A 24,696-nucleotide genomic window follows, 5' to 3' on the forward strand; every position below is an offset into this window, starting at 1 on the left:
TACCAAGTATATTTAACAATTAGTATAAGTTTAAGATATTTATTTTTCTAAAAAAATCCAGAATGTGATCTTAGATTGAACAAGGGTAAGTTACAGATAACCCCGCTGTGCTTTTGCATAATAACACAAAACCCCCTAAGGTTTCAAATTATACACATAACCCCCTCCATGGTTTTATGTGAAGTGGCAAATGGCCAGAAAGCATATTCGGTTACCGCAATTGACCAATACGTGCTTCAAAAGTATGTGTGATGAAATTATAATATCCACTTAACCCCCCTACGGTTTTGCATAAATATCCTAATAAGATGGTGGTTTTGCATCTATCCACATAACCCCCCTATGGTTTTATGCAAAGTGGTTAGACCCTCATTCAATTTATTGCTTAAGTAAGGGCAATACTGGCATTTCAACTGACGACACTATGGAGACTATTTTTTGTCAAATTTCCACTTCACATAAAACCACAAGGGGGTTATGTGGATGTTTTGAAACAGGCATCATGTGGTCTCATGCAAAAGCATAGGGGGGTTGTGAGTAATTTAACCATTAAAATATGAAAACATGATGAATTTTTATGGCAACAATAATGATGAATTTTTATGGCAACAATAATGATGAATTTTTCTAGAATTTTTCTTTGAAAGTTACATAACCCCATATCGCAAATTAACACGAGTGTTGCTTTCTGCAAATATATTTGAAAACAAACAAGATGAAATAATATTGACCTTAGTCCTAGTGTCCCAAAACCAGTCCAATTTATGCCCTCTTCAAACATCTCCAAAACAAAGATAGTACCCACGCCACAAAAGTAAAGGGGCAACTCGCCACATGAAGCATCTACATGACAGAAGAGAGTGACTACAGATCCTGCATATTTTGGATTCAGATGGTGGCAAAAGACCCAAAGTCATGATATTTGTTTCTGCCATCATACCAAGTGCAATGTTTCTCATGTGAGATGGAGGGAAAACTACTCTCCATTTCTGATTAACAATACTTCCAACTCTTTTGTCTTTTCTGTTTCTCCTAATCTATTCATCTTAGGCTTGTCCGTTTTACCTCTCATTGTTTGTCCTTTTCTTTTTTTTTCTTCTTTTTTTCTTCTTTTTTTTTTTTTTTGCATTCGTTTTCAGTTTCCACTAGTAAAAAGTGACAGAAAATAATAATGTATATAACCCAGAGGAAGGAATTCAAACTTCTCCTCGAGAAAATGGAACCTAGATTGGTCACTCAACAGTACAGCACATGCTGGAAAATTATTAAATAACATCAGATAAGTAGATGTTTGAACCTCATGTACTGCTTGTATGATCTGGAGTTCGGATTGTCGAGCACATAAAGAAAAGGCCCCACAATACAGAGGTATTTCCGCTGCCATATAGCCTCCCTACCTCCCATACCCTACACAAGAAGACCATATGGAAGGAAATATGAAAGCATAGCAAAATATTAATCTAGAAAGACGGACAAAGGAAGGAAAAACAAGGATTCATCTTTGAAGTGGGAAACTAAGAGCAAAATGAAGACAAGTATCTATATCAGCCACCTTCCAAGCAAGAATAGACAACCATCCCCCAAAATCAGCTTGGTCCCAAGGGCGAATAAAATCAGCATTATCTTTATTTTCTCCTTGAAAGATCTTTGCAACTTGCATAAGCCGGTGATAACGAGCAGGTGAGAAATGAAAACCCAGGGAAGGAAGCCTCAGTGCCAGTCTTGTAGAAGGAAACAAAGGGTTTTCGAGTCGGATCTGGATGGGATGTTTTTAGTCAAATGACATACTTATGATGCCAAAATTAGAATAATTATGCAAATTAGGTTACCTGTTGAAGCTTTACAATGACCCCACACTTATCAATAATGGGCAAGAAGTTAATAACACTATGCTTGGATGAACCAACAGTTCGATCCGGAGAAGCTTGACTCCAGTGGTAGTCACCGTCAACCAAAAATGCTGAGACATCACTCAAAACCAGATCAAATTGCAAGTACATGCTCATCTCCTCAGGTGGAACCGACTCAGTACCATCCTAAACATGTCGAAAATTTTCACCACAGGCCTTGGAAAACTATGGGCGCACAGGTAAAAAGGTTCTAAATTTACCTGGGTACGGATTACCAAATTTCCCAAGTCAAGCAGAAGCTTAGTGGAATGGGCGTCATCTGGATGGAAGTCAGTAGGTATGGTAATCTTGGGAGCTGCAATATTTAAATCCAAGGAAAACCTAGAAGCAAGTGAACAATGCAGTCTAATTAATCATGCACTCTAATTTATCCCTCAATGAGTGTAAGATGTCATGATAAAAGTCATCAAATATTACAATAACTAATGAGCTAGGGCATGCATTTATATCACATAGAAGAAAGGAGTCAGTTTAACTTTATTGAAGTATGGGCTGCTTTGAAAGAGGGGCAAAAAAATGGGTGTGCAGTTCATTTATTTTAACTAAAAAGACAACAAACCTGGCCTGATCCTTCAGTGCTCTGTTTACTTGTTGTTGTGCAGTGCGCTTGACTTCATCGATGGTCATCTATGTAAACACGGCCAATATGAAGAAACTAATTATAGGGGTAATATCTGCATCTATAACAGTCTATCAATATTAGGCGACAAATATTTGGCAACTTCTACAACCTTAAAACAGGCAAATACCTCATGCCTCCCAAAAGTCAATGTACATGATCAATTTATCTTCCATCTTCTCAAGTTCATTTAAGAAAAGCCAACATTCTTTAATTCAGACTCACAGAATGAAATTGGAAGTGATTTATTAGTTCATGCAATATGTATTTTCATGTGAAAATCACCTGAATTTCCTACTATTTCAGATAACCAAAATGTACTATTCATACTACACCATAATACAAGTATTAGGGTTTAGCCAAATCAAAAAATGAAGGACAGATAAATTCCAGCAAACTTTCAAGTTCAAAGAATCAGCATGAAACTTGCATCCGTTTTAAACAAAGTATGAGACTGCTAGCAAGAAAGAAGATAAAAACAAGGGTGTGGTTGCCACATGAGCAACAATGTCATCTAGTTTTTCATAAATCCTACTAAAAATCTCGATATATGCCATTCTTCTACAAGCGATAGCCTATCATACAATTATAGAGAAGACAATTTCACAAATATTCTCTTTTTTTTCTTGTCCATTTTCCTTCTTTTTGTTTGTTTACCTCCTCCTCCTTTTCTTTTTTATTTTCCACTTCGTTTTCTTTTCCTTCTTCCACTCCTCTCACCCCACCTATCCCACCACACCTCAGAAACCAAACATCCCAAGCCACCATCCACCTCCGCAAACCAAGCCCCCTTATCTATTCACTTTTTGTCTTGTTTCCCTTTCGTTCCTATTGGTTTTCCCATTCTATATTCTGTGACACTGGTCAGGAGATTTTTTTCCCTTTCCTGGAGAGAGGTATAGTTGGCATTGGGCTGTAATAGAAGAGAAAAGGTGGTTGTTTTTTTTTTTTTTTGGGGGGGGGGGGGGGGGTGGGGTGGGGGTGGGGGTGTTGGGAATAAAAGAAAAATCTACTCAGGTTTTTTTATCAAAATGATATTTCCATTTAATGGGGTTCAATGATGGCTGAAAAAGTGTAGCAGGCAAAGTGTGGCACATTTTACCCATAAAAGTACAGAGACTTAAATCCATAACAAACAAGAAAGATAGATAGGCAAACAGCAGCAGAAAAGAAAAATTACAAAACAGTGGCTCAATTAAACATTCCAAAATTAGAAGTAAATAAGATGATACATTATAATTCATGAACTCTAGTATAAGCTGAATTCCACTTTTTCCTTCTCCATTTGCTAACTTTTATTTATTTAGCCACGCACTTTTTTGTAGGATATAAAGTGACATATTTGCCTCTCATACCAGGGCAATAAGCAATTGTGATAACTCATATTAGCATCTTTGGGCAATCTTTTATAATTATGGCCTCATTGTTGCATGAAGAATGTAGTAAGATTTTATCAAACTCCTTGTTGCAACCTGCCTATAGTTAATTTTTAAAAGCTTCTATAGAAAAGTAGTCGTTGTAGATCAAAAAGGATAAGAAAAAAGAATTTCCATCTAATGCTGAATAGAACTATAAAATGCGGACAAAGGAGATCAGAATTAGACCTGCACAGCTGCAGCAGTTTCCAGAGCTACTGTCTGACTTACAGCAGCATTGCTTTCAAAAAAGTTAACAATTCCATCAATAGAATCTTTCAAATACTGGTCAAAGGAAAAAAGCAGTTAGTTATCCCAACTTCATGAAGCACAGTAGAAAAATAAGTATCTGAAGAGAGAGAGAATTATTACGGTCACATAACATGGAGAAGCTTTAGCAACCAAGCTCCAGTCCACTTTAGAATCAAAAGGCTTATAGCGGAAGGCACCAACTAATGAATCATGACCCGTTGCACTCTGCATAAAAACAGAGACCAAATGTCAAGTTAGCAGAAGAGACTAAGAAAAAAGAAAGGGTAAAAGCATAGAAGGGAAGGGGAGGAATATGGAGAAGGATTTCACTACCAAAGATCTAACCTCTGCAAGGAGACCATTTGGAGATGATAGCTGGTATGATCCCAATCGTACGTCAAACACTTTTGCCTCAGAATAAAGGTTTACAAAACAATCAAGATTTTCACATGACAGATCGGCAAGACATTCCTTCTCATCAGCAAGCCTGGAAGCATTGTGTTTCATGTGAATCTCCAAAGAAGTATGCAGTAAGTCTGCTCTTCCATGGATTTCCAGAAGTTGATCACTATCACCTTCTTTATACCCAATTATATTGTTTAACCTTTGCCAGTCATCCTCACTGAGGTTTCCCGGTTCATTTTCATCTGTCACGGAGTTGCTTGTCCTGAAATGGGCAGTTGCACAAAACATCAAAATTATAAGCATGCAATAAAAGTTATTGAACTTGCAACAGGAAGCAGGAGAATAGCAAATAATCACCATCCAAATGGCCACCAGGATTTCTTTGATTTTTGATTCCTTAAGTAAGGCGCTGAATCCATTGACTGGGCCACAAACTTGTGAGCCAACATCCTGTGCAAAGAAGAAGTATAAGGATCATGCCGATTAGGAAAGCAAAAAGGCAATCAATCAGCAAGAACTAGAAGCTCTTACAAGGAGCACAGTCGAGTACTAATACTCAGGACTGCAAATGAAAAACTCATTCAACTTCCACAGACAAGACACCACATTATAATACAAAGACAAACAACCAAAGCAACGAAATCAAAACAAAATGGTAATGAAAAACACCCTTGCACAAAAACGTTCAAGGCTTTACAAATTTACCAAGCGACACATACTAAGGGTTCAATCATACAAAAGCTGCGGTATAATTTAAACCATGGAAATCCCCAAGCATCAACACAACCAGAAAAATCATACATAAAGGTCATGACAAGCTCAAATATGAAAAACTGCATTTATCAGTGACAAAGAGGTTAGTAGAGCATTTATTAAAAGTTTCATCTCCACTTATTTTTGTTAATAGTCACATGGCTTTTCTGTCAATAGATCAGGACTCTAAACAGGAAAATAGTCTACCTCCACTGGAGAACAAGGTCAAAGTCGAGTTCCCGATCAAGTTCCTTGATCTCTTCATTATCATCAATTACAACCCGATCAGAATCAGATCTGAGCAACTTTGCATAGAGTGATATATACTTCTTGCGTAGCCTTGCATACCAAAGGACCTGCTCCCATGACAATTTCCCACTGAAAGAGGAGAGAGTATTACAGGGAAATTCAAAGGTAATACTATAGTATCTTCTCTGTCAAGGGCCAAAAGTTATCCAAAAGAGTGAAAAGGCAAGGAATCAAGACATAGTCCCAATATGCTAGAGAATTGCAGCAAAGCTCCTGCTGTCAACCTTTTTATGGATGCGAAATTCTAGAGCACACACGGTTCACCCAAAAAAAAAAAAAGTAAAGTGCCTATATTTATTTCGCATGATACAGAGGAAAAAAAATCCATAAATCCTAAATAACAGGAACAAAAGCCAAAGTGAGAATGCAACATATGAGAAATTACCAAGCATCAACAGTAACAATATAGCTCCAAAAAAATACAGGAAAAGGCGAAGAATACCCATACAATAGAAAAACAAAAAAGAGGAAAAAGACAACCTAATAGATATTCAAGGTTTTCCTTATAAAAGATGACAGCTTCCTTGTTACTCAGTTTCTAAGGATGAGCGATACTCTAGAACCAGCAACAACCGTTTTTGGATTATATTTCTGCAACCTAGGATATTAATGAAGCATGATCTATGTTACTTTGAATATCCATAAAAATGGTGACTTTGATTTCACTGCTGATACTCTTCAAGAAAATCACAGTGCTTTCCTGTTAGAGCTGATCACATGCTAGACACATCAGGCATTAGTGAAGCATTTTTGACAATACATTCTACCTTCTCAAAATTTCCAGTGATCAAGAAGAATAATTTTAATTAACCGAATAACAATACAAATTTGAAGAAAGGGAACAAATTCAAAAGGCAATGAAGAGAAGCATTCTCACCTAGCCTTCTTCAACTGATCTGAGACGGCTTTATAAGCATACTTCCACCATGGCCTTGGATCAGATTTTACCGCGACACTTGGGCGATAATGAGCATACTTCAATCGTTGATTAAATGCAGCAAAATTATCAGCTAATTTTAACAGATCCCTGTATCCACTCTGCCAAAACATACATAAATTGTGACAACATGTACAAAATAAAAATGCTTATAGAAATGTATATCCTGTCTGTCTTAATGAAAAAGGGACTTTTTCCACCAACCTTTGACAAGCTAAGTGTCACATCATCCAGATTCACCACTGCTTTTTGAAGAGGCTGACCATCATTAACAGGTAAACTAGCATGCTGTTTTGAATATTTCGCGTTTCCAGTCACAGGCTGCAATATGTAAGAGTGCTCTTCAGGAAGAACAGCTGCTGCCTTTCCCTCCTTTGTCCCAAATTTGAATATCTGAATCTCGTGAAATGCAGTTAGGAATGGGTGTAGAGTACACAGACTCAATCTTAAAAAGATCACAATGTCAAACAGAACATGCCTGATCCCATTCCCGGGGTGGTAAATCCTCCCATGGCTCATCTATGTGCCAAGGACTAACATCAGAATCCAAATAAACAGCCAGCCTCTCCAGCTCCACAGACTAACACGCAAGAAGAAGGGTCATTAACAGCCTGAATAATTAATGGAAGCACATATAAACAGTTGCAGACAGATAAAAATACAGCAACCAAAAAAGAAAGATTTCCAAAAAAAAATAAAAAATTGTTGCTTTTCAGGAGAGCCTGTCAAAAATAGCTTTTACAAATTCACAAGAAGATTCCACTATCCCTGATCTTAAAGTCTCCGTTGTCATATGTATAAGAATATAGACCATGCACAAACACAGACACAAGAAAATATGCAACAATAAGTAACTAAAGACTAAAGCTCTAGAAAAAACATAACTTAAAATATATCTCCTATATCTGCATAATTTATAATTTCAAAGAACCAGAACCTTCTGAATACGCTCCAGTGCACCCCCAGTTGCGAAAGTCTCCTGTCCAGTGTCATCAACTGTGACGGCTAACAGCTTGTCTAAAGTTACACCAGCTGCAAAAGGATGGCCAGGATTGCTGCAAAAGGAAATCAGTAAGGTCCCATGAAGCTGATGATTGAAATAAGGATTGAAGAGTGCTCACCTCTCAGTGTCCTCATATCTGATGTGAATGTTTGAAACAGAAAGCTTCAGATTCCCAATTACCGTGTTTATCAAAGACTCCAACCAAGACTCGTTCTTTCAAACAATCAAGAGAAATGCAGTCAAGACAGGTCCAGACAAAAACAACAAAGCAAGGAAGATATATTTTAGATACAAAAATAACTCCAACACGATCAGATTCACATTTTAACCATTTATTATTAACAAACATAAACATGGGATTTTAAGGAGAGTTGAAGTGCTATGAACAGATTATGGCTCTGATGCTGTTCACCTCACCAATCTCCTCAATCTGGAGCATCTACAGATCACAATTCAGAAGAGGTCGTCAACCTTGTGTTGACTGTAGGAGATTTGGGCAATCATCATTTGCATCTGAAACATTCTTTTAACTGGAAGAGGATTGAAGTGAGGTGCTTTATGTAGCATCCTACATAAAGCACCATAAAGCCCCGAGGTGTATCAACAATAAAAAGTAGTGTAAGCTTCTCCGCATACCCCTTGCATGCAGTTTGTGTCAACAATAAAGGACAGATTATAATTGACAACCAATCAAGTTTCCAAGAAGAGCAAGTCAAGTCAGATTTTAATTAAGCTCTAATATGCCGAAACCCGTGATGTGATTGCAATAAGTAAGCTGGCAGCCAGCATACAAAACCTTAAGCAGATACAAACATCAAATTCTAATGATTGTTCAAACATATGCGATAACCAAATGGACCAGAAAACTACTGCATGGACAGCTCTTGAGGAACATACCACTTCTGTCTGTAATTTTCTGCTCTCCAATAGTTTCATTTCCATTTCCTACACCATAGGAAAACAAAATTAAAAAATCCACACCAACCAAGAAAGAAATCTTGTTTGGAATTTACAATAGTCTTACTCGTATTCGGTTCCTCTTAACTTCTTGCACCACATCTTCACTAGAACTTTCAACCTGAGTTGAAGGCTCAGCAAGTAAAAATATACGATCCAGGTGAACTAAAACTGGATCCTGGCCAAGCTTGCTCCATGGAACCTATAATCCATAACCATAAAAAATACTGAAAAGCTTTCAAATCGAGAGAGAGAGAGAGAGACGGAGAGGGCGAGAAACAGAGGAAGTAAAATTGTTCTAAGGAGTTGGAAGTTTTATTAATTGAAGGAAAACATCTTAGCTTTCTGCAACGGAGTTGGATGTAAAATCCTGCTAGTTTTCTTTCCTTTGCACGGGCCAGGGGGAGAGAAGAGTTAAGTATCATTCTAGCCATCTTGACAATTGACATTAGAGATCAATCAAAGAGAACACTATAGCATCGTAAGATTTACCAGATGATAAACTCATCTGATCTTGTGAAAGACCTCAAATTAATGAAACCAATATTCTAATTGCAAGATATGCAAATTCAATATCAAAACAGACACCCACAGTTCTGCGTTTGAATTTCAATGAGGATTTTTCTTAATGCCTGCACATTCATTACCCATTTTGACCTTGCAATAAAAAAAATTACCATTCCCATCATATGATTATTCCCTATGCAACTAGACAGCAAGTGCCATAAAAAGGGATCATATTGCTTTGAAGCAAATAAATAAACTTGAAGTTTTGCTTAACTCACAGATCAGACTCTTTCAGACCATGACATATAGACAAAAAGAACTATTAAAGCATCACAGGCTGAACTAAAATAGCATTAGCTAGAATGCACTCTGCTAAAGGAACACAAGGGTTGAGTCTGAGCAAATACTTGCACGTAAAACACATAATACACCAGTCAAATCTCCCCCCTCCCCCCCCCCAAAAAAAAAAAAAAAAAAACAATTGTTCCTCAAGTATGACAAATGTGTTTGCTGTAATGATCACTAATAACACATGCTATTAGACTGTGGGAGCTGAAATTCCATTTTTAGATGTGAAGGATAGACTTGAGACATTTTTACAAAGTGTTTACAGCACAAAGTCAAACAAATTTTTATAGTGTAGAATCAAAATTTCAATAAACACATAATTGGGTTCCTAAATATTTAAAAAGTTAAATTGTAACTAACTCTCGTACTATCAAGTGTTAATATATAAAAGTACTAATTCCGTTTGTTGGAAAAAAAAATATTTAAAAAGTTAAAGCATTCCCACAAACCTTAAGCTTCACTGACCCAAGAAATCCTGCCTTAACCTTTATAGGCAACTTCAACGCATTGAGGGCCTCTGGCTTCAGTTGCATATTAGTTAGCTCCACATCCCCTAAGGCACATTTAAGCAACATAGAGCACAAATTGTTGAGGTACAAGCAAAAAATTGAGCTGAGCTCATCAACTATTATAAGAACAAGCATTATTAAATGTAGTACTAATTTACAAGAAAAAATCAACCAACTTATGAGCAAATGCATGCCACTAGCTTTTGCCAAAATGAAATCAACATTGAAGAATCAACAGTTCAGAAACATCGCATAAGTGGAAGAAAAAATCATTATGTGTTGATTTCTCTTAAATCCTCATTATCATAACTTAGTGCATCTGAAAGATGAGCAGCCTTATGCTCTATCTGTGGCACAAAGGAAACATAGACTCACGCGAGTAACGTTCAGTACCATAATGGAAAGAATGACATGATGGAGGGAAATAACTTAGCTTAGTAGAAAGGGTTTCAATTCCTATTCCTCCTCAATATACTCAAGAAGTATCTGCTCCAGTTGTTCTCAAAATCAACAGGGACAGTAAACTCCACTGTATATGCAACAAATACAAACCCTCCTTTTTTTAACTCTCCAGGACCTCTCATCTCCTTGGACAAATTTTACTCAAGGGGTTACATAGAGACCATGAGTATCACTAAAATGTCATCAAACATCAATAGTTACATAGATGAAAGCAAAGAACATAAATCTGAGCACATTGCTTTCACAGTGTTACATAGTGTCATGTTTGATAACTGCACTTTATGCTGAAAAATAATGCATTCACCACTTTTTGAATTTAACATGTTTGACAATAGAATTCCCTCACCACTTAGTATATTAAGCACGACTTACTTGTATTCAAAATCTTACGTGAAAATATTCCTTCAAATTTGCTGAATTTTAAACACCTGTAGGGACTTAATTTTTTTTATTGCTCTCTCTCAGACACACACTCTCTCACACTTACACAGACACACTGTCTCTCAAACTCTCTCTTTCACACACAGACACACTTTCTCTCTCTCTCACAAACACATGCATAGGCATTTTCTTCTATCACATAGACACACACTCTCATATGCACTTATACACACATACATACACACACTTTTCTCCCTCACCGCATACACTCTCTCGCTAACACACGCATAAACACAATCTCTCTCTCTCTCATCCTCTCTCTCTAAATATACGCACACAGAGACACATAAAAACACTCTCCTCTCACACACATACATAAACTCTCTCTCTCTCTCTCTCTCTCTCATATATATACACACTACACACTACTATATCTCAACTGTATCATTATTTTCTCTCTCAGATGCAAACTTCTCTCCCATACAAACTAATAAGGCTAATCCTTTTAAATACAAAATTTACCATATTTATGAAGTGACAAATTTCAATTTAAGTGCTTAAATTTAGCTAATAATGACATACATACAAATTTTTTCAGCACTTCATTCTGATTCAGATTTATCAATCAAACACCTATTTCAAATACTAGGTACCATGAACAGAGTATAAGACATGGGTTGAGAAATCCCCACAATGGAATGACCTAATAATAAGTATTGACACCATTCCTTCAATGATCATGATATAGAGCTTGTGACCAGACCATCACCGTAAAAATAGAGAACCAATTCTGGAGAATGTAAACCTAAAATGTTACATTCTTGCGCAAAGATTACTGGTTTAACACCAAAACTGTTTAAATTTCCAACACCCCAAGGTTTCTGGACTTGATTGTTTTTCTTAGGACTTGAAGCACATCTAATTACTAACCTCCTTATTAACTTCTTTGACATCAGTTCATTCAGATGATCGCTAAGTCAAATTCTTACTATTATCTAGCACCTTTGCAACTGGCAGTGCTACTTATTCGAACAATGATGGAGAATTGATTTCCAGTTAATACAACCCTCAAGTTTCCTACACAACAAATGCAAACACATAAAGTCAAATCAAATCAAATTCCTGAACCAAAAGTTGATCTTCAACGGATTGATGTGCAGATAATGCAATATGGTCAATTAGTTATTCAACTGGATGGAACCAAAAGTCAGTAATGGCTTGATTAATTTTAGCAACTCAAGGAAATCTAGGATATCCATGTTAAAAGGTTTGACATTTGAATCATCTTTTAATCAAAACCAAAAGGAGTATTTTCATACAACTACTTAACTCAGATTGGTTCACTATTTAATTCTTCAAATTGCAGACAACTTGATTCCAACTTTCAACCACCTAGACCACATCTACTTCTAAGCTCAAGCATTTGACTTTGGATTACTTGTTGCTTTAAATGTTTCAGGTTTAAGTGCACTTTCATTTTTCTTCCTAAGTGCCTTGGACATAAATCAAACTTCTATGCACTTATTGATACATCGGAAGCGGTAGAATATAGCACCATCACTATTCCTAGATTGATGATAGTAAGCTCTTTGGTCAAATTCCTTTCACTGCCACTTTTAAAATTTTTTCTTAATTTTTCATCAGCCTCGTGCAGCAAGAGGAGATTTTAACCTTTCTCAATTTGCCACTCGAAATGAAGAGTTCATACAAACCTATGAATTAAAATATTCACTGAATTCGATAACAATTTTTTTCATCTTGTATTGTAGTCAAACAATCAATTGCCTTTCTCTGTACAATTTGCCATACGAAATCAAAACTGCATGCAAACTATGACTTTAAAAACTTCACTGAATTACGCAGGTCCTTGTACAACAATTCTTTCATCTGAAATTGTAATCAAATTCTCCATTGACTTAGTATGCTCAGTTTGCCACTCGAAATTCAAGATGCATAGAACCTATGAGTTCAAGAACTTTCCTAAGTTATTCTAATCCTTCAACGACAATCCTTTCACCTGATATTGTCATAAAATTCTTCAATGCGCATTCATTTCCGAATAAAAATGAACTTTTGAAATGACAAAAAATCATACCTAGCTAAATATCCATCACATTAGTTATCTGCCAGCATTCCACTCCACAGACAGAGAAACTAACTCACCATTTCCCTTCCAGAATTATTTATTTTTAAAACAAGCCCACCACGCCAGGTCCATTAAGAAACAAAAACCCAATTTTGTATGTTTTTGTCCCCTAACCTTTCATGCAAATTTCATCCCAAGAAACATTTCCAGCTGAACTACAAGTACAAAACAGTGATGATTGAAAAGTTGGAAAATGGAGGAAAAATTACAAACCTTGCCAGACACTGATCTTGAGGGCTTCTTTATTAAGTCCTCTAACATAGTTCCCCAGATATCTCTGTAACAAATTAGCTACCTGATCTTCCAACATCTTCTTCTCGTCAAATTCCTCTTCAATCCCTCTTCAACGAAATCAAAAACACATCTGTCTATACACAAAATTCACATGTGAGAGAAGCGTTGTTCAAGTTTCTTGGAGAATATATTAAGGGTCCAGAAAAGTCCCGTCCCTCTTTGTTTCTTCACTGAATGGTACTGGGTTTTTACTCGTAGGAGGAAGAAAAGATTTTAATAGTTGTGGGCTGGTTAAGTTACGTGTGCGACGGGGTGTCGGGACAGATTCGGTTTTCTTGTTCTCTTTTCTTAACAGATGGAGATATTACGGGTTGCCATGTAAGTGAAAATTTGAGCACGTAATAATACCGAGCTTTTTTTATCTTTTGATTTTGTTGATCCCTTCGGAGCAGTGAAATTCTTTTTTTTATTTTCTTTTAGTATAAATAGGAGATGTCGATTCTCACCTGCGCTTCTTCCTCCTCTACAATCCAACTCATTCATTCTCCAAAGTCAAACTTTATTTAAGGGTTTAGGTTGAACTTTTCTTTTTTTTTATAACAAGAATTGTCCGAGGAACTGTGACAAAGTATATAGGCTTCATTTGGATTAGAGTACTACTTAGGAAAAAAAATTAAACACATTCTTGAATTATCTTAGTTATATTTCTAACCATTTCATTGGTGTTATGGTACTTTTTCGAAATAATATTAAAAATATACAATTTAAAATCAGGAGACTTTCAGAAGCAGGTAACCAATTGTAACTCTTACTAGGGTTGTAATCGAGTCGAGTCAAGCCCGAGTATCGCCATACTCGAGCTCGACTCGACATAGAGATAGAGGTGCTCGAGCTCGAGCTCGAGCGAGTAGTATTATTGGAGCTCGAGCTCGAGCTCGACTCGCATGGACTCGAGTCCATTCGAGCATTTGAGCCTTATCGAGCTCTATCGAGCTCGAGTTATTAAATTTCATTTTCTTGATAATTTTTTAGTGAAAAGTCATTATTGCCCTTTTAAAATTTTTATATAATTTGAAACATTTCGTAAATTCGATAATTTTTTTTGGTATAATGGTAATTTTATATATTAAATAATATATATAATTTTGATAATAATATATTAAATAATTAAAATTAATATGCTCGATAACGCTCGTCGAGCCTCCGAGCATCTCTTCTGGATGCTCGAACTCAACTCGATAACCTTATCGAGCTGCTCGAGCTCGACTCGAACTCGGTTTGACCGAGTTCGAGTCAAGCTTTTGACCGAGCTGCTCTCTTATGGGCACGTAAAAGAGGTATGCATTTTTTGGCTAGAGAAGTGAATGAAAATGAGTTTTGGGACCATTGGGGCGAACTTTTTTATATCTAAAGGACTATTGTACCTGATTTTAAATGTGAGGGACTAAAAAAGTTTTTTCTAAAAATATAAGAGACCAATTTGGCAAATTTCCATAATATGAATTACTAATCTAAGTGACTATTGATTTGTCAAACCCCAAATTTGTTTTATTTCTTGAACTTCTGCTGTTGCATCGCGGAGAATACAAACTTTTTCTTTTCTTTTCTTTTCTTTTTTTGTTTCTTGGGTGGAAGGGGAGGATATGAACCTGTTATTTGTGAGTGTTTGCCACCTTGGATGGTCAGAAGAGACCAATTCTGCAACTTCTTACATTGTAAAGGCCACAAAAATGATTTTAAAAATCATAAATTTTGAATAAATCTTTCTTACAATGTCATAGTAAAACCCATTTTGTATTGACGGTTCTCCATATTGTGCCACATCATTGATGATAATTGGTAACACGTTGTATCTATTAACCTTTAAAAAAAATGGAGTGTCATATTAAATTTAACTTTTCTCAAAATTGTACAGCTTTAAAAAAGATAAGACTTTAATATTACCTAAAATTGATGTCAAAATTTCAAGGTAGAGAAGAACTTTTCATCAGAGAGGCCTACAACTCCTCTCTCTTGTTCTCTTTGTCATGCTTGATAAATAGTTTACGAGTTCCTCAATTAATCTTAACGTGTTAAAGAAATATACTTCTTTGCTTACACTATAATTGTTGTATGATGTATTTGCATGCTTAGGAATTTGGGAGAACTAAAAGAATATTAATATTATCACTCAATGGTTGGCTGGGGTAATGGCGAAGCATCTTGTTCCTTTTTTTTTATTTGTTGGAGTTTTATTATTATTGCCAACTCATATGTACTGTCTTGATAACTCACACACTGAATACTCGAGGCTTGTAGATAGATTTTAAAATTTACATAAGGCAAATCTTAGAGCTCGTTTGAATTGAAATTTTTTATGTTTTTATGGAAAAATATACTGTAAGTATATAATGTATGTAAAATAAAAAGATAATTGAAAAAATGTAGCAAGAGGCGGAGAATAAAGGATGAGGAATAGGGGAAGAAGGAGGTAGGGTTGGGGTAATGAGAAACAAGAGTTATTGTGATCGACGTAGCAATTGTTGTGATTATGGATGTAATCGAGTTGAGTCAAACTCGAATATCACCATACTAAAACTCGACTCGACTTGCAGCAAGAATACTCGAGCTCGAGCGAATAATATTGCTGGAGCTCGAGTTTGAGCTCGATGCATTATTCATAGAACTCAAGCTCAACTCACATAGGTTCGAATCAAAGCAAGCCTTATCGAGTTTAATTTAGGAAAATTTGGGAAATTTCTTTTTTTTTTGGACAATTTTGAACAAAAGACATTATCGCCCTTCAAAAAATTTCATACAATCTCAAACATTTCTTAAATTCAACTACTCTTGTGAGCACGAGGGTAATTTCATAATAATAATATATTAAAAAACTTGATAAGACTCGACGAGCCTTCTAGTTTTGCTACTGGATACTTGAACTCGACTTGTTAGAGTCTATCGATCAATTCGATCTTGACTCGAACTCCGTTAACCCGAGTTCAAGTCGAGTTTTTGACCAAGCTGCTCGTGAGCAACTCCATGCGAGTACAACCCTAATTGTGATAGAGAAGAGTAGTAAATCAAGCCGTTAATCAGATAGATCAGGTCTCTACAGCCCCAGACTTGAAGACAATGTCCATTACTATTGAAATGATGATGATGGAACAACAACTTTTCTGAACACTAGCCCAAGAATCTGTAATTTCAGCCCAACAAAGAGAACCTGTAGTTACAGCCCAATAAAGAGTGATGATTGAAATTGTCAATTAATATTACTATTTTGTCCCACATATAAGCACGGGTTTCTTTTTATATTAGTATTAGTCGTGAATTTATACAAGCATGAATAATTTTTAAAAAATAAAATAATATTCTTAAATATTCATGAATATTCAATTTAGCAATTCAATGTATCTGAATATTCAAGTACTATATTAATCTTTGAAAACATCTATTTATACATTTATTTTAATAGAATATTATTCATTAAATATGCAAAGTATACGAACTATTGATAGATATTCTTTGAATTAATTATTAGATTTTTATATGATAAAAAACCTAACACTATACACCTATATTCAACTAAGCTCCAAATATACAAAACATATTTTCTTCATGAACAAATATTAAGTTTCTAGAAATGTTGATGACGTAACAATTAAAATAACACTAAATAAAGTTAATACATATGGAAAAAATAAATTACTTGAATTTTTAGATATAGTTTGTTAGAAGAGAGAAGAAAATCATAATAAAATATAATTCAAATTTATTGAAAAAGATTAAGTTGATAGAAGAGAGAGAAATTATGATAAGAATCAGTTAGAGAAGAACAGGATGGGATACGAATATGAGTTAAATCCAAATATCTAAACGACCTAATCAATTATTTTCTTTTCACGTAGGCATGCTAACTATGAGAAAGAAAATAATTGAATTAAGAATTTTCATATATATGCTAGCGATGTTTTGTCCACAGGAGTTTAGGCAGAGGCGAAGATAATATCATGGCGGGCTCATCCCTCCGTGTGCATTAATTCGAATAACTCCGCTCAAAAATTGCATTTTCCTGACATTGCCCCTGTGAACATTTAATTGAATCAATTCGCTCCTTATATTGCTACAATATTCCCAATCAAGTATAATTGGATTGGAAAGCCTAATATCCAGCTGAATTGATCATGTGCATAACACATAGCTTCATAGAGCGAATAATTACCCCTCAAGTTCTTAACTATTACATTTTCTAATTACTTAGTCTCATTGAAAACTTTTCTAAAACAATCTAGTTATCATTAAAAATACTAATTTTGTGCAGCTTTTATTTATTATCATAATTGAAGTATATTTTGATACATATATTATTATTTTTTAACTGCTATTTTTTCATATCTTTGTTGAAACTGAAAGATGCATTGAAAAAAAATGTAATGGTTAAGTACATTGTGTTTTATGTCTTATTCTAAAGTTCTTACAATATGTATAATTAGTTGGAGTTCATTTTGACTCATTTTTTCAGTTCAAAAGTTATGCTCAAAACTTTCTTGTGAAGTCTTATAGAGCATGGACTAAGGCTGATAGCGAGTCGAGCCGTTCGCGAGTCAGACAAACACTCGGCTCGGAATCAAATTGACTGAGTTCGAGTTACTCGACAAAGAAAACAAGTCGAGTTCGACCATTGTTTTGTGATACTCGAGTGCTTGTCGAGTAGCTCGAATATTTATTATTATTTATATAATATATTAATTATAATTATGAAATGACCAATAAGGGTTTATAATTTAGATAATTTACACAATATCTTGTATGCTTTGTAAAATTTTTAAATGGCAAAAAGGTAATATTGTAATTATATAAGAATTACTTTCAAGCTCGAACGAGTTTTAATCGAGCATTCGAACTCGTCAAGACTCGTTACTTTTATCGAACCTTATAATCAAGTCAAGCTCGAGCAATATCACAATTGCATCAAATCGATCTCGAATTTAAGTATCACTGCTCAATTGAGTTCGAGTTCAAGCTCGAGTAGTACCTAACCTTTCGAGTTCGAGCTTGAGTTGGGTGCTACTCGAGCTCAACTTGACTCGAGAACACCTCTAGCATGGACATAGTAATTTATTCAATTCACGAAACTATCTCGGCTGCACGTGATTATTTTTTGAGTGGATTTATTGGAATTATCCCTAATTTTATTTCTTTAAAATTACATACGTAGAAGTAGAACTCAAAATCCCCATCAAAATGACAGTGGAAAAGGTAACTTACTGCTTTTAATGAGAAAATGACTAATAGACAATTGGTACCAACGAAACCAGTCCAGCACCCACTCAACATTACCACATACCAAACCCACCAAATCAACCTCTCGTCTCATTTCAACAACCAAATAAATGTACCACCACCACTTAACATTTCACCAAACCATATTTTACAGCCCTCAGCCACAAGTGAAGCCTGCACCAACTTCTTGGAATGCATAAATTAGTAATCTTCATATAGTTACTGAAACATCTTACGTATATCTCACAAAAATTGCACCAATGTATCTATTAAATTTTCTTTTTTTTTTAACAAGGGAACCGTAGCCGTTATTCGAGAGTGTGCACTAAATAAACTCCATCCCGTGCAATAGTCTGCCAATCAATCTTTATCAACTCGATACGTTAATATTATAAACCAGGGAGCTATTTTAATACAAAAATGCAGGTTTTCAAATGCTTACGAGTCAGGAAGAAAGTCGTGCAAGAATTAGCTAACAGCAATGCAAATCAAAGATTCAAAGTATCAAAATCTTTGGTAAAGTACTACTAGTAGTACATTGTACTAAAAACTACTACCATATATGTTGCCAACCGTTGAGCAAATTCTAGAAGGCATTGTAGTACAAGGATGGACATCTCTGGAGCTGCCGAGAAAAAATAATAAATGTCGTGCAAAATGTGAAACGAGTACTAGACCACATAGGACGTTTTTGAAGCCAACATAAATGCGAGTAAAAGGGGAGTTGAAGATCAGAAGGGATCCAAAGAAGTAAAGTAGGAAGTTTTCTTCTTGATTGTGATCAAGCAAGCCTCAGAAAATGTTACCTTTGCTGGATCAAGAACAGATATCACTGATGATAGGTGCAGATTTACAAATCAGGAACTGGGATTCTCACAATTTTGTTGAACATGGAAGCCAGCTCATGCCCTCCATAAATTCTTGTTGCAATCTTTCCTTTTCTCTACGAAAAGGAATACGATGATGGTTACTTGCATAAACTTCCCAAAAGCGAAGGGGGCTGAAATCATTAACTCAGTTCATCATGATCAAGTAAAGACTAAAGAGAGATCGCTAACCCAAGAGTTGATTATTGATTTATTGTTATCTTATCTATGATGATCATGTCCTAAGATCATATCCCCTTTTTCCCTTGAATTCAGAAAAACATTACTTGTTTCTTCAGAAAAAATATAAGGTATTACCAGTATGAAAAAGAAATTAACTTCACAAGGAGTGAGTCTCACTCCATATGTTTCTATTCAAAAGACCAAGGCAAGGTGTAATATGAGGAATTCTTAGAGGTCATCCATTTTAGTACATTTTTTGCAGAAAAATTTTAACGTTTTCCGTAAACACATTTCTTAATTACCTTTTTACCTCACATACATCAAATCATTTTCCGTGAACACATTTCTTAATTACGTTTTCCGTAAACACATTTCTTAATTACCTTTTTACCTCACATACATCAAATCATTTTCCGTGAACACATTTCTTAATTACCTTTTTAACTCGCATACATCAAATCGTTACAGTAAATTTTTCTATAAAAACTTTTAAAAATAGCAATCTAAAGGGTTAAGTGTTACTCCCGTCCAAGCACAAAGATTTACTGGTATTATGCTTCTATTGATGGTGAAATACTTTGGAAACATACAAAGGGAGTATTCAAGCTACCACTTCGAAGATACAGCAGTATGAAAATTTTTCCACTCTGCCAACCCGAAGCAAAACTTCCCATAAAACGCAAGCCCACCGCCGAAAACTGCCCTGTCTCTTCTTTTTTATTTTTCCCCACCCAAACACAGGTAGGAATGGGACATATCTTTTTGAGGCCTAATGCACCTATTTCCTGATTAAGCCTGTTCCAAATGAAATGCACTGCAGGACCTATGTTTGGAGACTCAAAAACTGTCTCCGTCCTTCATAAACCATTAATGTTGTAGTACTACTATTAAAAAGAACGAGCATGAAGCAGGCAGTTAATTGAAACAAGTCCAACTTTCTAGATTTTCACAAAAGGTAAAGCATTTTTTCCATTAAGTCCACTTGCAGGCCACTTTTCACTCCTGCTTGCCAGGAAATTCTCTTCAACTTTCGCACTTTCATGGCTCATACAGAGACACACATCAGTTTCAAACTGAAAAAGATCAAAAGGTGATTCACCATCAATGGGAACAAAAGAAATTTCCCTTGTACTATACTTTAGTAGTGGCTTCTCTCATTGCCGTAATGATACAAACCCCCAAAAAAGGAACCGAAATTGCTTTTGCACAGCTCCAAAAAAAGAGCCATCACAGATTCTTCATCAGTCACACCCACAGTCAAAACAGACCTCTCCTCTCTCATATCAACATTTATACAACTCTTTTTACAGAGAAAAAGAACTAAACACAAAAGGCAAAAAAAATATATTTCTTCTTCTTCTTCTTCATCACTTCTCTATGATAAGGCCCTTCACTTCACTGGCAAAGTCTTGGTGATTTCTCCAAGTTCTTTTTGGGAGTCTCTTCTTTACTGGCATGAAAATAAGGAGGAAAAAGAGGGCTCTTGTTGCCTTTTTTTTTTATATGATACTACTAGCATATTTTGATTTGGTCAAGAAGAGTCATTAGTCACGAGACTCAAGCAGCAGCAACTGTGCTGGTGCGGAAATTGCAGTCTTGTTTGTTGGGAGAGGTTGATTTTCTCTGGTCCTTTTTTCTCAATGCCCTCATTGAAGCGGAGAGGTTCCAACTCTTCTCCTTGGATTCATCCATCTCCATTTGCTCTTGTCTACACTCTTCACTACAGAATGGAGTATCACCTCTGCAATATAGACAAAAGAACAAGGTACAGATTAAAAATCAGTACCCAAATCTCAAAAACAGAAAAATTAAACCAGCGGAATATTAAAACAGAAAATTCTTGATGACCCTCTTCCTCGATCACAACGAAAAGCTAGAAATCAGTTATAATAATCAGAAACAACCATCAAGTTCAAGACTTCAATAGCTATTTCCTTGTATTCTGATCATTAAAAGTAGAAAAAAGCTCCAAATTTTAGGCACTAACTTCTCCTCCTTCTGTCACTGGTTGGAAAAAAATTTCAAGATTGAATTTTTGACACTGAAACCAGGTCCAAGTTTAAGCACTGAAACCAGGTCCAAAGAAGGCACGTTGAACATAAAATAAACCTAGGCACTAGGGGGCAAAGATTGAATTTTTGGCAAACTTTATCACAGAGAGAATCGAATACAGCCCAGCAGTTAAAAGAGTGTTTCTCAGTGTCTTACGACGAGAATTCAGTCTAATAATATCAGATTTAAACAAGACGCACTTTAATCATATGAAACCATAAATTTTCTCCAAGAAAAAATGAGAAAGCTTAATAAAATCAGTGTGGACTAACCTGTACATGAAGATATCTTTATTGCTGCCAAGAGGTTTTTTACAGAGAAAACAAGCATCCAAGAAATGGGCTTGGTGGGGTTCTTCATAAAATCTCATAGTACTATTGCCAGCAGCAGATCTTGGGGAGGAGACAAAAGCAGACGAAAGTGAAGGAATACGTCTCAAACTGCTTCTTCTTTGCATAGCACCATAATAAAGTGGTCTAGAAACCAAAGGGTAGTTGTGATGGCTCCCTGAGAATCCAGCTTCCATATCTGCTAGTGAAGCAAGTCCATCATCTTCTTCGATAAAACAATGCCTTTTCACTGATTTTGCCGAGTCCATAGACAAAATTTTTGTTGGTTCTTTAAGTTTTACAGAAGATTTTACCTGGGCGAGGAGAAGTTGAGTAGGAAGTGGGAGAAGAGTGGGATTGTGGTTTGTGGTTTGGAGAAGAGTGGGTTGGGCGAGAGGTGGTTATAAAGAGATGTTGGTGAAGAAAGATATGATGCAAGAGAGAGAAAAAACGGAGCAAAAAGAGGAGGAAAAAACTAAGGCAAGAAAAGAAGTGTAAACCACGGCTGGAGGGTTTTTTGGATTCCGTGCATGTGAATCTATTGGCTGAGCCGGAGAGAAATACTTCCTTGTGCTTAATTTGATTGCTTGTTTCTTGTGCCTTTATTGCCCTCCTAAATCTTTTGAATTACTCCACTTTAGAAGCTGATCCTCTATCTCCTTTTTTTTCTTTTGTATTTCCTTTTTTTTTATACTAATGTGGAGTTTATGACTACCTTGTTTGGATTGTCATTGATTTTCTATTCAAAAGTTTTTATATTTTTCGTGAACACATTTTTAGTATGCTTTTTTTACCCCACACATCAAATCAATATAATATATTTTTCTATAAAAATTTTTGAAAATGGCAATTCGAACAAAATCTTAAATTTTAGAATGGAAAAAATTAGGAAAATGTTATTTGCACTCATATTTTTATTAATTACACTCTCACTGTCATTCTAATTATATAGGTTTCATTTATTAAAGTATATGATAAAATAAATTGTGGGAGGATTTCATATATTGTGGGAGTATTACAAAAAATAGAGTGCAAATAACATTTCCTAAAAATTATCCAATATGGAAAAAAGAAAGACTCTTTGTAAGGTAAATTTTGCTCTAGAGTATTGGATATATGTGAAATTCTTATTCATTCTAACATGGGAAAATCGTCCAAAACGTCCCTCACATTTTGTAAAATAACTTTTTTCATCCCTCACTTTTAAAAGTGTAATTTTATGTCCCTTACATATTCACATCGGTCAAATTTAGTCCCTAACTAGGTTTCCGATCATTTTTTGGCCGGAATCCATCATGTGCAAGGCACGTGATTATTTTTGAAGGGTAAATTTGTCAAATTATATTTTACATAATCTGATCTATAGTCCTCCACATTTTATAATCATATAAAAATATTCATATTGTTAAGTGAAATCAAATAGACATATACATATATTTATGCTATTCGTATTATTAAGCAAAATCAAATAGACATATACATGTGTTTAAACAAAATGTATTCAAACACATATTTTTTTTTTTTAGGGTTTCCCTCACACACATAGTTAGTGAGGGATGGAAATATTCATTTTTTGAAATGTGAGGGATGGAGAAATTCATTTTGTGATATGTGAAGGATGAAAAAATCATTTTATAAAATGTGAGGGACGAAAAAATTTGTTTTATAAAATGTGGAGGACTATAGATTAGATTATGTAAAATATAATTTGACAAATTTACCCTTAAAAAATGATCACGTGCCTTGCACGTGATGGATTCCAGCCAAAAAATGATCAGAAACCTAGTTAGGGACTAAATTTGATCGATGTGAATATGTAAGAGACATAAAATTTTACACTTTTAAAAGTGATGGACGAAAAAAGTCATTTTACAAAATATGAGGGACGTTTTGGACGATTTTCCCTTCTAACATTATATAATGCAAATTAATAATACATAATTTGATTACTTAAGTGATTTGTAATATTTCTATTCTTGAATAATTTTTGTTAGGACACAATTTTATACGTTAATGCGTCTGGATGCATGGTAAGCGATTTCAACTTAGATTTGAATTGAAATTTTTTGCACATTTAACATACATCCAATCTAAAAAGCGTGCACACTTTGATTTTAATTTTTATTAATTTATTATCTTCAAGTCATTAATGTCACTCGCCCCTGGTTTTATTAACATTGTGCCCTATTTATTAAAAAAAAGTACATCCTTGACTCTTTTAGCAACTGATTTTGACATTAAATAAAAAGAAAAGGCAAAGGGGGTAAAAGAGAGAAAGCATAAATATGGTACAATTATAACACATTTAATTGCATAATAATAATAATAATTGTGGGAGGGCCCAATCAGAGGTAAAGTGCTGGAGGAGCGGTCCACAGGCAGAGCCCTGGTGGACCAAGTATCCCACTCGCGACCAAACTGCACATGAGATGCTCCGCTCTTTCGCCGGCGTCTCTCTTACGAGAAGAAGAAATAGCCCCAACGTTACATACAAGTTATAACGTCAAAATATATAACGGGGGAAAGATGATGGACCCCACGCTCAGTCTACGCGCGTCCCTTTAAAACAACGTCACCGTCCTAATTCTGCCTTCTCTAATTTGCCTACAAATACGATATTTTTCGGTCTTGGTGTGACATTAATTCATAATTGACACTAGGCCCTCTCCCAGAAATAAATAAATAACTAAATAAATATCAAAAAAAGTGGGACATTAGGTAAATGCTTATTACCCACTCCACAGTGTGACATAAGTAATAGTTTCTGATAATCCTATGGGATAATATCAGATACCTCCCTTAGAGTTTTTCCTAATATCACTTGGTATCTCTAAGGTTTCAAAAATACATATCA

At 35.3% G+C, this 24,696-nt stretch overlaps 2 protein-coding genes across 2 annotated transcripts in view; both read right to left on the reverse strand.

The window, feature by feature from the left end:
- The window catches only part of LOC113779113, a 51,200-nt gene extending 37,847 nt beyond the window's left edge, over positions 1–13,353 (reverse strand). Inside the window, exons 1-19 of the mRNA XM_027324562.1 lie at positions 13,127–13,353; positions 9,865–9,968; positions 8,628–8,762; positions 8,501–8,548; positions 7,722–7,816; positions 7,538–7,655; positions 7,079–7,180; positions 6,805–6,993; positions 6,541–6,701; positions 5,562–5,732; positions 4,959–5,051; positions 4,542–4,863; positions 4,317–4,421; positions 4,134–4,229; positions 2,470–2,537; positions 2,111–2,231; positions 1,830–2,036; positions 1,553–1,756; positions 1,298–1,407 (exon numbers count right to left, since the gene is read on the reverse strand). Of these exons, the coding sequence (XP_027180363.1) occupies positions 1,298–1,407; positions 1,553–1,756; positions 1,830–2,036; positions 2,111–2,231; positions 2,470–2,537; positions 4,134–4,229; positions 4,317–4,421; positions 4,542–4,863; positions 4,959–5,051; positions 5,562–5,732; positions 6,541–6,701; positions 6,805–6,993; positions 7,079–7,180; positions 7,538–7,655; positions 7,722–7,816; positions 8,501–8,548; positions 8,628–8,762; positions 9,865–9,968; positions 13,127–13,223 (2,546 nt within the window). The 5' untranslated portion in view covers positions 13,224–13,353. The remainder of the gene's footprint in view (positions 1–1,297; positions 1,408–1,552; positions 1,757–1,829; positions 2,037–2,110; positions 2,232–2,469; positions 2,538–4,133; positions 4,230–4,316; positions 4,422–4,541; positions 4,864–4,958; positions 5,052–5,561; positions 5,733–6,540; positions 6,702–6,804; positions 6,994–7,078; positions 7,181–7,537; positions 7,656–7,721; positions 7,817–8,500; positions 8,549–8,627; positions 8,763–9,864; positions 9,969–13,126) is intronic.
- Positions 13,354–20,527: 7,174 nt separating this feature from the next.
- LOC113779545 (FCS-Like Zinc finger 2-like) lies at positions 20,528–22,350 on the reverse strand. Its single transcript, XM_027325145.1, has 2 exons — positions 21,786–22,350; positions 20,528–21,202 (listed from the first exon to the last, which is right to left on the reverse strand). The coding sequence occupies exons 1-2, from the start codon at positions 22,109–22,111 to the stop codon at positions 21,019–21,021; spliced, it is 510 nt and encodes a 169-aa protein (XP_027180946.1). The 5' UTR covers positions 22,112–22,350; the 3' UTR covers positions 20,528–21,018.
- Positions 22,351–24,696: the final 2,346 nt, after the last annotated feature.

Source organism: Coffea eugenioides, chromosome 8, assembly GCF_003713205.1.
Source record: "Coffea eugenioides isolate CCC68of chromosome 8, Ceug_1.0, whole genome shotgun sequence".
Taxonomy (NCBI): Eukaryota; Viridiplantae; Streptophyta; class Magnoliopsida; order Gentianales; family Rubiaceae; genus Coffea; species Coffea eugenioides.